Raw genomic sequence first — 15,847 nt, 5'->3', positions numbered from 1 at the left:
TGAGATTATTTTGCTCCTCATGAAGGAGATGCGGACAGCGGCACCTGCGACTCACTATAACCTGTGAACTTTCATGACAAAGTTTGCAGGTTACTAAGCAATTCCACAGGTGTCTGATTGTAGCTGATCTATTACATTGTGCGCTTTGCACATTGTAATAAATAGATGATGTGGAAAATCCCCATATACTGCCATACTGTAGAATGGCAGTACATGGTAGGATCAATCAGACAACCTAGGGTTAAAGTACCCTAGAAGTTAAATAATTATACATATTTGTTACTTAAAGGAAACCTACCACTTGAAGTGGCAGGTTTCTGATGGAAATACCAGGCACCAGCTCAGGGTGAGCTGGTGCCGGAGCTTACTTTCGTTAGTGTTTTAAACCGCGGTATCGCGGTTTAAAACACTTTTTAAACTGTATAGCCGGCACAGGGAGGTACGCGCTCGGCGCTTACCGTGCGCGCGGCTACATAGGAAGTGAAGGAGAGCCGCGTGCATGGTAAGCGCCGAGCGCGTACCTGCCTGCGCCGGCTATAAAGTTTAAAAAGTGTTTTAAACCGCGATACCGCGGTTTAAAACACTAACGAAAATAATCTCCGGCACCAGCTCACCCTGAGCTGGTGCCCGGTATTGCCATCGGAAACCTGCCACTACAAGTGGTAGGTTTCCTTTAAACTATAAATATCACAAAATGATGGTTTTTTTTTTCTCAAGGTGACACACCACCCGAGTTATGCTTGGTTTTTTGGCAAATTTTGACACACCAAGCTCAAAAGGTTGCCCATCACTGCCCTAGAGTGTGGGTCTTACAGACCCATATCTCTTTTAAACTCCGATTACAAGCTGCTCACAAAAGTACTGGCTCGTCGTCTAAACACAGTGATCACGAGTTTAATTCATTCGGACCAATCCGGATTTATTCTGGGCCGCAACACTTCCAACAATTTGAGAAGGTCACAGATAATAATGCAGATAGGGGAGGCGACTGGGAAGGACTGGGCCTTGGCCTCATTAGATGCGGCTAAGACCTTTGATTCCGTTGAATGGCCCTTCCCGATTTCGATTTTGGGGAGATTTGGTATCGGTCCAGCTTTTATTAAATGGGTCTCTTTATTATATGCGGCCCCTCGCACAGCAGTAGCGTTAAAAGGACAATGCTCTTCATACTTCCCCCTTAAGCGAGGCACCCAAAAGAGTTGTCCCCTGTCACCCCTCCTGTTCGATCTGGCTATCGAACTGTTGGCCATGCGCATCAGGTGGACCCACTCTACAAGGGAATTAAAATATCAGAGTCAGAGGATCGTTTAGCTTTATATGCGGACAACCTACTTTTATTTCTCTCCGACCCAGAACTCTCACTCCCCAGAGCTACTCCGGCCTGACGATTAACTGGGGCTAGTCCCACCTTATGTATCTGGACGCATCTAGGCCTAATGCAGACCAAGTACTATGCAATCTGAAACCCACTGAAAGCTTTCGATACCTAGGCGTAACCCTTACAAGTTCCCCTGCAGATATATTAGCAGCCAATATAGATCCCCTATTACCACTTTTCAAAGAAAAGTTTAAAACATGGTCCTCACTTCCACTATCCACACCCGGTAGGATAAACCTAATCAAGTACTTAAGAGAATCCCCCACAACACCCACTAGCCCGGAATCTTACCTGGCCTCTTACCTGCACATGCCCTCCCTTTGGCAGATCCTACAAGGTAACTCTACACATAGGGGCAGATTACTACCTATATACTTAACCGCTAGGAAAGTATAGCAAGCAGCAAAAGGGGTCACCCCACCCCCAGGTATTATATCTGAGACACCGCTATGGGACAACCCCACCTTACCTCAACTGACCCAATTGCAGGACACACACATCTGGAAAACATCTGGAGTGCTCACCCTAGCAGACCTGTATGAAGACAATATCCTAATGTCTTTTGAACAACTTAAAGGAAAACACGACATCCCAAATAACCGGTTTTATAATTACCTACAACTGAGATACGCCCTTTCAACACAATTCCCTGACCCCCATCTTCCCATCTCAAACTACCCACTCATTGGAGTTATACGCTCACAGGGCCCAGGGGGACTTGTCTCCGTGATTTACTCCCACCTCATTCGCAGTAGAGCAGAGGCGACACCTCTCCCGGCAATTTCCAGATGGAAAGAACTGATACCCACATAAGACGAAGATACTGTGATAGATATTTTGTGTTCCCACTTGCAAGTTTCACCAGCCGTGAACAATAAAATGATCCAGTTACACATCATCCACCAGAGCTACCTTACCCCCTTACGACTTGCTAAGATGCACCGCATCCCTTCTCCGGAATGTCACAGGTGGCGTTTTGCCCCTGCTGCATTCTGGCATATGATTTGGGATTGCTCTGTGTTACAGTCATTCTGGTCAGAGGTAATCTCCCTGCTCTCTTCTATCCTACAACTCCCAGTCCCTCTGCGACCAGAGATATGTCTGTTTGCGCTCCTAGATGAGGAACTGTGGCCGAAATATGTCAAAGCCTTCCTGACGTCCACCTTCTTCCTAGCAAGGAAAGCCATAGTCCTCAGATAGATAGATCCAAGACCCCCTAACAATGGATATGTGGAAAGGTCTTGTTAATAATATAATTCCGTATGAAAAAGTAGTATTTAAAAATAGGAAATGCCCAGATAAATTTCACAAAATTTGGGATTGGTGGTGTTCATCTAATCTAACTGCCTACACCTCCAATGACTTATCTGCTGCTCCTCAGGCCCTAGGGTAAAACCCCCTGCACCCAGACGGATCCTCCCTTTTGCATAGTTTTAAGTTGCTGTTTTATCTGACAGTTCGCTCCACAGGCTTATATGTTAGGGTTACAAGCCTTTCACTTATGTAAACATTTGATAATCTTTGCTTATACAAATGCTCTTGTATACTTGGATTTAATGTCTATTGTACTGATGTAAGACTTTAATACTACCATCAACTTGTCTACATGCTTTGCTGGAATACTTTTACTTGTAATCCATTGTTACAATAAAACTGAGTTTAAAAAAAACTGCAAAAATATATACATTTGTTTTTTTTTCTGTCAAGATGGGGTGCAGAATATACATCAAAAAGGAAAAAAAAACAAAAAACTTTTTTGATCTTACCAATTGGCTGCAATGAAACAGAGTAAAAAATCTAAAGGAGTCTGAAAACTTTTCTTACCCACTGTAAGCTGTGAAATCATCCATTGTTAGTGGATGCAATTATATTTTTTCTATACTGTTGGTGTTCTCTATTGACATTGTCTATTATGTAGATAAGGGGATTGATGCAAAAAATGCCCAACGGAATTAGGTGGACTGTTATTAGGCTAGTTACCTAGCCACATTTGCATGATGCTATGCTTTTTATTAAATATTGATAAAAGTGTATGTTGTACTGAGCATAACAAGGAATACAGTGAGATATCAAATGATTTCAAATAGAGATAATGTATCTTTGTAGCTAAAAATTATGCATCAAACTATGTGCTGTACCTAAAATCATGTGAAGCGTTGACAACATGTTTCACCAGATATCTGATAGTAGAATGCCTCTGCACAGCCCTCTCCCTGCCCTACATGGACTTTCAGTGCAGAGAAGAGAGGCAATGTAGGTCCCTCCTCCTATTAGTGTCATCTTGTAAAGGGCCTTCAGTTATGCAGGGTACAGGATTTGCACATGTGAATATAACAGTGCTGTCTATGTGTGTGTGTGTGGCTGTGTGAGTGAGTGTGTGTATGCATGTGTTTGTACTAGAGCTGTGTGTATGTTGCAGAGATGAGTGCGTGTGTATGACCACTGGGGAATTTTTAGGTGGTGTTGAATATGTTTTTGCATTTTTTTTACCTGTATTCGATCAGAATAATTATCAAGCAGCAAGACACCTAAACTGGTCACTTTCTTCGTTTCTACCATTGTCTTCAGGTCAGCTAGAAGATTCATGTGCTTGGACATATCTGTTGCCAGTACCTAATGTAAAAGAAAGAGTTCAGTAGAAATTAAAAAAAAAAAAAATAGCTGAATAGTTTTAGAAAAACAAAAAGAATATACTTTTAGAGACCTCTAGCCTTTGCAGTATTTGAAATAATAGATTCTTACGAGGACATCAGTACATTAAATTGGTTCTTATTATAATTGCATAAAAATAAAGCAAGGTCCACTTCTCTGTGATGTCTAGGTTGTGCTGCAATTTGGCATTACAAAAATATGGACAAAATATCTCTGTGGCCAGAGGTGGAAAAGGGACACAGCCTAAAACATTAACCATTTCTAGACCAATGGGGGGATTTATCAAGGCTTGTAAAGACATGCAGACGTTTAAAAAAGTTGTAATTACTGACACAGGACATGGAATTGTAACTCTCCCGCCATATGCCACTTTACACCAAGGGAGATAAACAGAGGGGCCATGCTGGATGCTATAACTTAGCCTCTTAGTATATCTGTAACGACATGCACAGCAAGCGGAGCAGCTGGCACAACGCGCCAGGTCTTGATAAAACCCTAGCTCGCAGTTACAAGAAGCCTAGTGCTGTAAGATTAACCAATGCTTAGGCACAAGAAGTACAGAAATGGTTAAATGGCTAGTTAAAATAGCCTCCATAACCCATTGAACAGCTAAAGAAATAATGCTACCTAACCAATAAGTGTGTTATTTAAAATAGATTTACATTTATATTTAATTATGAAAAGCCAGCACATCTGAAATATGGAGGGGTGACCAGTAAAAATACTAACGAAAAAGGTCCTCAATGCAGCAGATTTTTAGCTACCAGGATTGCACCAATATGACGACTTACAAAAATGTAAAACAAGGACTTAAAGAAAAATCCGTAGAACTGAATCAATGCAATGGTCTTCTACTTACCATGTCAATTACCATTTTTCGTAAGCTCTGTCGCTGTTTTTTGGTCAAATTCTGAAAAATGTCACAGTTCTCTTCTTGAAGGAGCTTAAATCCAACTGCAAGGTGATGATTTTCTAAGACAGAAGCATCATTGTACATAAGTGCCAGCTCGGAGTCTAAAAATAGACAAAAAGAAGAGGAATGCTGAATTAAAAATACAAAACAGAACATGAATTAGAGTTTAATAAATATCAACGTTAAATTGCATATATAGTTAAGACCTTTTTTTAATATTTAGAAGAAATTCATTTCCATGAAATAATAACAAAAAGTAAACAAACAAAAAAAAAAAAAGATAAGTTTGGTGTCAAGTGCTTACAGGCTGGAAAGAGTGGGCATGTGACACCTGAGCCAATTATTCACCTCAGACAAGACAGATCATTGGCTGAGCAGTCATGTGGAAAGTGCTATTGATATCATCAGTATTAAGCTGAATTTACACAAACATATACCCACCGGGCCGTAGCCAGGCCAGCATACGTCCAACTCGATGGAGATCCAACTCGATGTGACCCCTCCCCTCTCCATACAAATGCACGGCATATGGGCCGTGTCACACGGAAAAAGATAAGAGAAAGATAGGACATGTCCTGTGTGTTGCTCCGCGCGGCAATTCCCGTGTATGGGGAACGTATGTATTTTTCATTGAGCTTTCTAAAAGCCATATCTTATATTTTTGTTTTTTTAAGCGTTTTGGGCTTAAGTTATATTTTTTGATGGCATCATTTTGGGGTGATCTTAACTTTTTGACCAGATGTTGTTAAAAGAACTTGGCCATGGATAACTATTGATGGCCTATCCTTAAGATAGGCAATCCATGGGCACCTGGTTACCCCCAAAAAGATAGTCTGTCTGAAATCAAGGAAACACAGCAAAATTTTCTATTTTAATTGGAGCTGCGGCTGCAGTCACCGTGCCAGCTACCACAGGTACACGGGCCAAACTTCTTCTGGCTCTGTGTCCCAGTGTTTATATGGGTGTCGACCAGACGCATGCCACTATTGATATGATATCCAAAGGACAGGTGGATAGAGGTTACTATTTTTTTAATAAAAAGAAAACCCACCATTTTTTATTTTATATATATATTGTGTAATGCTTAGTCCACCATAATAAATATATTATTTTTATTACACTATGGGTTAGTATGATTACAGTGATGCTAAATCTAAATACCATTTTTGGTATTTTACTTTTGAAGACTTTTGATTGATAATAATCAAAAATTCAAGATAATTGTTTTCTATTTAACTTTTTTTGTGGAAGATATAGGCGACCAATAGGTAAATTGGTAAAATTCCACATAAAATAAGGAATTCTAGAAAGGACATTTCATATGCTACCTGAGGTGCTGCTGCTTTAATAGGGTAAAATAGGTGACTGGATCAATTTAAGAAATGTGGTTTTATTCTTTACTTATTCAAGAACGGTCAAAGGTCTCATTGTCCATCAGTGACATTTTCTTTTGCATGCCATGCAATTACACAAGAAATATAAACTGTAATCTCAGTGGCACTTTTATACCATATATATTCGAGTATAAGTAGAGCTTTTCAGCAGAAAAAAATGTGCTGAAAGACAGGTCGTCTTATACTTGAGTCAAGAAAAAAATAAAGTCAGAACTCACCTTTCCGATGCCCCCTGCAGGTCTTCTTTTCTTCGATCTGGCAGAGGCATGTCCGTGCGGGCAGAACAGTGCAGACTATGACGTCAGCTGCCACTATGACGTCACAGCTTGTGCGCCAGAGTGTCACACTGAAGTGCCCCTACCGAACTGAAAAAGAAAAGACCTGCGGGGGGCATCAGAAAGGTGAGGTTTGACTTTATTTTTTTTAGGAACTGGGCAACTAGGGCTGGCTATATATACACGTGGGCAGGGGGCTGCCTACATATACGTGGGCAGGGGGCTGCCTACATATACGTGGGCAGGGGGCTGCCTATATATATGTGGGCAGGGGGCTGCCTATATATACGTGGGCAGGGGCTGGATGGCTATATAATAGGGGGGAATGGGACTGACTAGCTATATACCGGGTGTGACCAATGCATTTCCCACCCAAGGTTTATACTCGAGTCAATAGTTTTTCCCAGTTTTTTGTGGCAAAATTAGGGGCCTCGGCTCATATCCGGGCAGGCTTATACTCAAGTATATAAGATATCCGGCATTTTATTTCTGTGCTTTAAAAGCATATTGTTAAGGATGGATAGGCTGCCACTTACTGGTATTTATTAGAAATTGATTTGATACTCCTGGATGATCAACATCATGAATTGCACTAGCGAAGATGGCAGCCATGATTTCCAAGTCCGTAAACACAGCCTGTAAATAAAAATGAAAATATTTCCTATGAATTAAATGAAAAGGGATGTATTCTACATAATTAGTACCACCATAGAAATTTTTGACAAAAGACACATTGTCATTGGAGGGGCTACTTTTTTACAGAATAAACATTATTGGCAAACCAATCAAACAGACAAAACAATTTAGAGTCTCAGTAATCCTTTTAGTTCAGAAATAATTGCCAAAACCTTGCTGGGCCCACTCTTCCACACAAATGTTGCTTTGTCCGTGCACCCATGCGCCATCTGTTGCTTAAATGTACGGACAAATTTATTACTATGGGCTCATACCTACGTCTCAAAGTGGGCATTTCCCAGGGCCTCCTGAAAGAGGAGAATTCCTTCTTTCAAATGAATCTAAAATTGTGTTTCTAGGTGTTAGGGAACTGGAAATATTCAGGTTTAAAGAGAACCCGTCAGGCAAATTAGCTCCCCTAAACTAAATATATTGTCATATACTGCCATTAGAAAGCATTGCCTCTATCCCTTCATTGTCCCTCTACATGCCTGTAAACTTAAGCAATGAGGTCCTAAAGCTGTATGCAAATGACCTGTGAGATGTCCAATGAGTCATTATCATATTCAGCTGTCCAGCTTATTCATGAGTGGGAGGCACAGCCACACCCCCAGTACTTGACTGACAGCCTGTATAATGGTGTAATGGCTCCTCCATGTGCTTCCTGGTGCTGGTGGCCACGTCCCCTGCAGACTGTGTGTATGGATACTCCTATACACATGACTGACGGCCTGTATAATGATGTGAGGTATAATGGTGTAATGGCTCCTCCATGTGCTTCCTGGTGCTGGTGGTCACGCCCCCTGTAGCCTGTGTGTGTATAGGAGAGATACAACAGTTCCAGGCAGCCATGTTATAGCAGAACATGTCAGGCTGATGTCTGTGTCTCACACACGTGTATAGGAGGGAGAGCATGTCAGCAGGTAAAGCAGAGACACTAGCAATACTTTACTATACATTACACACAGACATGAGCCGGGGAGGAGAGGGGGGGTAACTGGGGTGACATCATTTTCTCTCTCCATGTGACCAGCCTCATTTATCTAGTCATGAATTGACTAGATAAAGGCTGGGATGGGATCCTTGTGAGCTGCTCCAACAGGTAGTGGTGACAGGACTAGTGACACAGACCTGATGACAGGTGTCCTTTGAAGTGAGAATTTAAGGTGCGATTTTTATATATAAAAATCACACGAGATGGCACTTTAACAGTTAATATCTCTGTTTTCTTAAAAATATAAACATAGATTCATATAAAAGAGGAGATTCTCCTCTTTCATAGGAGAAAAGAAGCGAGATTCTAGGTATCACAGAGCCAGAGATACAGCCCCCTGAAATGTAGCCCCCTCCAGATTCTTAGCCAGCAGGCTAAAGGGAGAATTCACTGCTCAAAGGAGTTGCTGCACTTCACAGATAATCGAAATATTGACTTCATATGTTAATAAATTCTAATAAGGGGTAATATCAACTAATGTTCATGTTTTTAACCCTGTCCTATCCAGAACAATCTAAGAACACACTTGTTCTCTTATTGCCTTTCATTTCATGTTCGGAATAAAGTTACTTCACACCATCCTCCATTATTTATACCTATGTTATGACGTTCTCATTCAAATTATTATGAGCCACGGAGGGTTCTGTTATTGTGCAGCGAATACAATGGCGCACATCTAAAGATGACTTTTGTCATTTTGCTTTGTTTGTTTTGCTTTGTCATGTTCCCTTTGCTGCATATTTTGATCAATATACATATGTGGGGTATGTATGACCTCCCCACATCTTGCTGTTCTAGGAAAGTATATTTTCATATATACAGTGCCTACAAGTAGTATTCAACCCCCTGCAGATTTAGCAGGTTTGATAATAAGCAAATAAGTTAGAGCCTTCAAACATCAAACAAGAGCAGGATTTATTAACAGATGCATAAATCTTACAAACCAAAAAGTTATGTTGCTCAGTTAAATTTTAATAAATTTTAAACATAAAAGTATGGGTCAATTATTATTCAATCCCTCAAACCACCAGAATTCTGTTTGGTTCCCCTAAAGTATTAAGAAGTAGTTCAGGCACAAAGAACAATGAGCTTTACATGTTTGGATTAATTATCTGTTTTTCCAGCCTTTTCTGACTGTTTAAGACCCTCCCCAAACTTGTGAACAGCACTCATACATGGTCAACATGGGAAAGACAAAGGAGCATTCCAAGGCCATTAGAGACAAGATCGTGGAGGGTCAAGGGGTACAAAACCCTTTCCAATGAGTTGGGCCTACCTGTCTCCACTGTTGGGAGCATCATCCGGAAGTGGAAGGCTTATGGAACTACTGTTAGCCTTCCACGGCCTGGTAAGCCTTTGAAAGTTTCCTCCCGTGCCGAGGTCAGGCTTGTCCGAAGAGTCAAGGCTAACCCAAGGACAACAAGGAAGGAGCTCTGGGAAGATCTCATGGCAGTGGGGACATTGGTTTCAGTCAATACCATAAGTAACGTACTCCACCGCAATGGTCTCCGTTCCAGACGAGCACATAAGGTACCTTTACTTTCAAAGTGTCATGTCAGGGCTCGTTTACAGTTTGCTCATGATCACTTGGAGGACTCTGAGACAGACTGGTTCAAGGTTCTCTGGTCTGATGAGACCAAGATCGAGATCTTTGGTGCCAACCACACATGTGACGTTTGGAGACTGGATGGCACTGCATACGACCGCAAGAATACCATCCCTACAGTCAAGCATGGTGGTGGCAGCATCATGCTGTGGGGCTGCTTCTCAGCCAAGGGGCCTGGCCATCTGCTCCGCATCCATGGGAAGATGGATAGCACGGCCTACTTGGAGATTTTGGCCAAGAACCTCCGCTCCTCCATCAAGGATCTTAAGATGCGTCATCATTTCATCTTCCAACAAGACAATGACCCAAAGCACACAGCCAAGAAAACCAAGGCCTGATTCAAGAGGGAAAAAATCAAGGTGTTGCAGTGGCCTAGTCAGTCTCCTGACCTTAACCCAATTGAAAACTTGTGGAAGGAGCTCAAGATTAAAGTCCACATGAGACACCCAAAGAACCTAGATAACTTGGAGAAGATCTGCATGGAGGAGTGGACCAAGATAACTCCAGAGACCTGTGCCGGCCTGATCAGGTCTTATAAAAGACGATTATTAGCTGTAATTGCAAACAAGAGGTATTCCACAAAATATTAAACCTAGGGGTTGAATAATAATTGACCCACACTATTATGTTTAACATTTATTAAAATATAACTAAGCAACATAACTTTTTGGTTTGTAAGAGTTATGCATCTGTTAATAAATCCTGCTCTTGTTTGAAGGCTCTAACTTATTTGCTTCTTATCAAACCTGCTAAATCTGCAGGGGATTGAATACTACTTGTAGGCACTGTGTGTGTATATATATACATATATCACATATATACACACATACATACGTGTGTATGTATGTACGTACATATATATAAGAAAATATACTTTCCTAAAAGTATTCTATATAGTATTCTGGATTTGTACATATTTTAGAGGAAATTCAGAATTTTCATGCAATTTTTGCATTTTATTACCATTTGCTGCAAAGTTGCATGAAGGTGGTAGTGTGTATGAATGAAAAAATTATTCTTGTTTACATGGGGATTTCTGGGAAAAAAAAGATGATTTTGACAGAATAGAAGCTTTTTATTTTGAGCATAATATATTTATTAAAAAAAATTGTGGAAAGCAACCAAATATGTCATGTGTTTTAGCATTTTTGAGAGTGTAAATTCTTGATGTTGTGTATTGCGGTATATATAAATCTGGGCATCTGTGTTATTATTTTTAAATCCCTATTTGTGAGTAAACCTCCCCTTTGATGTGAGTTTTATTTAAAAACGTACATTATCAAGACATTTTCAATGCACTTTTTATTTAATAATTTGTGTATGTCAAAAAGTTAAATGAGGGTAGTCTGTGCTTTCAACTGTTAAAGGGAACCTGATTTTCACTAAAGACAGATTGTAAAAGCCCATGACACCTGCAGTGCAAAAAAGCCTCTGCCTTTTCTAAGCATTTGCATTACAATACAAGGCAGTCCCTAGGTTACGTACAAGATAGGGTCCGGAGGTTTGTTCTTAAGTTGAATTTGTATGCAAGTCAAAACTGTATATTTTATAATTGTAGATCCAGAAAAAAAAAATTTGGCCCCAGTGACAATTGGAGTTTAAACATTTTTTGCAGTAATGGGACCAAGGATTATCAATAAAGCTTCATTACAGACATCTTACAGCTGATCAGTGTAATCTAGGTTTATAGTAAAGCATTCAGAAAGCTTCAGCAGAGGTCAGAGGGGTCTGTCTGTAACTATGGGTTGTCTGTAAGTCGGGTGTCCTTAAGTAGGGGACCGCCTGTATAATTGTGTTATAAAGTAACCCTGCACCCTGACAAAATCCTGGGGTAGTCACAGGGGCTTTGGTTTGGATGCATTTCAAAAAACAACATGTGTCCCTCCCCCACTGATGTCAGGCTGAGACCTCGGAGAAGGAGCAGGATGAGCTATACAGGAGCACGGGCCAAGCTCTGAGCAGTGAGTAACACAGACAAGTCACATGTTGTTTTTTGAAATGCATCCAAACCAAAGTCCAGCCCCTGTGACATTCAGGATTGTGTCAGGGTGCAAGAGTAAGTTATAACACACAATTATATTGTAATGCAAATTCTGCAACCTGTCTTTAGTAAAAATGAGGTCCCTGGTGACAGGTTCCCTTAAAGGCAAATGCATCGCCTGGTTGTCTGCTTTCAAAATTATATAGGTTTTACAGGTGCCTTTACTTTTTAATCTGTTTTGGGTTTTTTTTGCAGGTTGTGACGGTCTTAAAATTTCAAACCGAACAGCAGATATTTAGTTATTTCAGTTTTAGTGATATTATGATGATTTATTCATGTGAACATATCAATATGGGACATTTGTGAACAGTACACATGTCCATCTATTACATTTAGGAGCTGTAAAGGTAAATATTTTCTGTTTGGAGCAATTTTTTTCCATAAAAGTCAAATTTTAAGTATTTTTTATAAAATGTTTCAGTTTGAATCAAAATTGCATGAAGGTGCCTATGTCTATAGACTCTTTAATGCAATTTTGAAAATGGGGCAAGCGTCTGCTTTCAGAAAATATGTGGTTTGCTGCAGTTTACTTTAATTCTTTTTGCTGCAATTTCGGTTTTATTTGTAAATGTCAAAATTGTAAGAATTGCTCTGGCCAATAAGGTAACGAAATATCCAGAAATGCCTGGCAGTGAAAATGGTTAATACCCTTTGGTTGAATTCCTGGGTGAAGATGCTTATCATCGATCTCCGGTCTATATATCTATCATCGATCTGTCTAGTTATCTACCTCCTATAATCTGACCATTTATAGATCTCACTTTTTCTCTATTTATCAAGCTATCCTCTCTCTTCTACTGTATTTATCTCTCATATCTATTTACTGTGTATATAATCTACTTTATAGTTCTGCATCTAGAAATCTCTATCATCTTTCATATTTATCTTCTATCATAATAATAATTCCTTTATTTATATAGCACACACAGATTACACAGCGGAACACAGAGTTTGCCAGATCAGTCCCTTTCCCCATAGGGCTCACAATCCAATCAACCTACCAGTATGTGTTGTGAAGACCAAATACAAAATATCTGTGCAAATCATATACCAACTGTACATCTGGTAGATGGGTGATGCTTTGGTTTGGCTTTGCAGGTCAGATGTTTTTATTATGTTTGACATAAAACCATATAATTAAAATACTACTTTCAACATACAGGCATGAGAAAACAAAAGTATAGCCTCTAAACTAAACTAAGCCTAAACTGAAGTATGCTTCTACTTTTCATAAAAACTTGCATTTCTATATTAAAACAAATCTTCATGAATTCTGGGATAGGCAAATCAGGTCCACATATTCAGAGTGAAATGGTCACCTCTAGAGCAGGAGTGGAAAGCAAGACGTGAGTGGATTGTGCCACATCTGCAGCATGGATGTTGTTATGATAGGCCACATCCGCATGGTAATGGTCCTCCAGTGTCATCATGTATGTAATAAATGTGTCCACAGGAATTCGAAAGGTCTTTAAGAGGTCTCTTTCCTGTAAAATACAATAAAAGACAATTAGTGACCCCTAGATTCTTAAGAATCCTTGCTCATTTACAGCAGGCATTATTAATCCACAGTGCAAAAGAGTCCTGATTCTCAAAATCATGCCATTCTATGAATTACACATTTGGCCCTAAGTGACTGCATCTTTGTTGATGTTGTTTGGTGATGGTTTTTCATCTTCACAATTATATTACAGTACTACTCACCATACAGACAAGTCATTCAACACTCTCACAGCTGTTCATTTATCTACTTCTAAAGGTTCTCTCTTTATTCCACAAGATAACATGAATTGTACCCTTAGGGTCTGGATGAATGTTAGCCCCTTACCCTCAATGCCAGCACCAATCGTGGGTTTTAGTGGAAGGCGCTTGCTGCATTATGCAGCAAATACCGACCTTGCCACAGAACACAGTAACAGTACGTCCATTAGTGCGGCAATGGGTTATATGTCATGTCGGGAGGTCTGTGTTATATTTAATTTTATGGTCTCCATTATTTTATATACTCTGAAGGGAGTTTGTGATAATATTAATTGGTCTGGTGTCTGTACTATATAGATACAAGAAGGGAAAGAAAGGGGCCGAGGGGGGAGGATGTAAGGGAACCCACTTCTTTGTTGTTACATAACCATCAATGTTATTTTTCTGGAGGCGTAGCGATCCTTAAAATGGACTCTATAGAACCTAAAACCATGGTTTCATTGTAAACAAGAGAATCTCATCTTTTTTAGACTCATCATGATTGTGACTCTTTTTTCTTTAAAACCAGAGACTGCAAATAACTTTGAAGGACAGTTTTATAATTAACCAGGCGAGGAAATTCTAGAAACAATGAGGCAGATTTATTAAAAATGTCTCTTGTTGGATGATGGATCTAGTTGGTCTAGAGTGATCAACATTTTTGTTGGGATTTGTTTGTCATAGGTGGATCAGAATAAAATTACAGATGATCAAACTTTATCAAATTTAGGGCTCATCTGCATTCAGATGAACGTACGTCCCCCATAGACGGCAATGGCAGCATGGAGCCATACGGTGTGGCACAGAGGAAAGATGGCACATCTCCTATCTTTCCCCGTGTGCACGGCGCGTATGCCGTGCATTTCTATGAAGAGGGGAGTGGGTCACATGGCATATAACCGCCTGTAATTGGATTCAAAATGGCGGTGCAACTCTACAATCCCTACAGGAATCTGTACAACGCACTAGCGTATAAAAAGGACATTGCTGAACTGCAACAGGTACAGAGGAGAGCAACCCAGCTTATTGAGGGCAAAGCCGGACAAGAATACAATGACAGATTACAAAAATTGGGATTATTTAGAAACATGGCAAAGGGGAAAGGGTAGTACAAAGTACAAATACAAATATAAACGGGCAGTACAAGGATCTTTCCAATTTCTATTTATACCTAGGCCTGTGTCCAAAACAAGAGGGCATCCTCTTCGCCTAGAGGAGAGGCAGTTATCCATAGAGATTCTTTATTGTGTGAGCAGTGAGACCATGGAAATCTGTTGCAAGATGTGGTAATGGCACTTGTTCATAATGGGGTCAGAAAGGAACATTTCTCTACTATTGTCCCATAAGCCTTGTAGGTTTTTTTTTGCCTTACTCTGGATCAACATCATCCGATTTAAGCCTCATGCACACACCAGTATGAATTTTGCAGTTCCTTTGCAGTTCCGTATGTAACACATAAGCCACCGTAAACTGGCCGTATCCACAAAAAAAATATGGTGGGCTGGCAGCCATGTCACCAGATCTCCTGGGCAAACCACCGCAAAAAGGCCATATATTATGGACAGCACCGTATGAAGGAATTTTTTTGCACTTTTTTATAGACATCTATGGAGAGTTCATACTGCAAAAACATAAAAAATAGAACATGTTCTATTTTTTATGTTGTGGTCAGATGGCCACTTCAGTATGGTGAGAAATATGGTGACCAGATACATAGTTGTATTTCCTATTAAAATCAAAGGGGCCATTTTTAAGACACACAAAAGAAATTTTTTACATAAAAAAAGAAAAAAGTGTGTACATGTATACAGTATAGACCTGACTGGTTGCTGTTTTTAGTAACCGCAGGAATTGATGGGTATTGGACCCCAACAGACCTGATATTAAACACTCATATTTTTGATGGGTATTCATTTAATTGATCACCCATTTAAGATTTTTCAGACTTTAAACAGATCAACTTCATATCTTGACTGCTACCCCAACTCTACAAAAGATGTTTTCTGTCTTACCTGAAAGATGGAGTACATAATGACCGTTAAGGGACGGTTTGCGGAATATTCGGCTACCTTAAATATATCCATCCCCCATTTATTTGTGTCTTCTATTTCCTAGAATGCAAAACAAAAGAAATAACTTTAAGCAGGTGAGGTTCTCAGAACAGCTTAAAGGAAATCTACCA

General features: G+C 39.9%; 1 protein-coding gene across 7 annotated transcripts in view; it reads right to left on the bottom strand.

Moving 5' to 3' along the window:
- PDE4C (phosphodiesterase 4C) overlaps positions 1-15,847 on the bottom strand; it is a 487,758-nt gene that overhangs the window by 11,282 nt on the left and 460,629 nt on the right. For all 7 annotated transcript variants that reach the window (XM_072113910.1, XM_072113916.1, XM_072113911.1 and 4 more), the window contains 5 exons: positions 15,678-15,776; positions 13,248-13,412; positions 7,149-7,248; positions 4,890-5,044; positions 3,869-3,991 (listed from right to left, as the gene is read on the bottom strand). In XM_072113910.1, coding sequence (XP_071970011.1) covers positions 3,869-3,991; positions 4,890-5,044; positions 7,149-7,248; positions 13,248-13,412; positions 15,678-15,776 — 642 coding nt within the window. The remainder of the gene's footprint in view (positions 1-3,868; positions 3,992-4,889; positions 5,045-7,148; positions 7,249-13,247; positions 13,413-15,677; positions 15,777-15,847) is intronic.

Source organism: Engystomops pustulosus, chromosome 1 (assembly GCF_040894005.1).
Source record: "Engystomops pustulosus chromosome 1, aEngPut4.maternal, whole genome shotgun sequence".
Classification (NCBI taxonomy): Eukaryota; Metazoa; Chordata; class Amphibia; order Anura; family Leptodactylidae; genus Engystomops; species Engystomops pustulosus.
The sequence above is the reverse complement of the archived record's forward strand: the minus strand, read 5'-3'. Positions and strand labels throughout refer to the sequence as shown.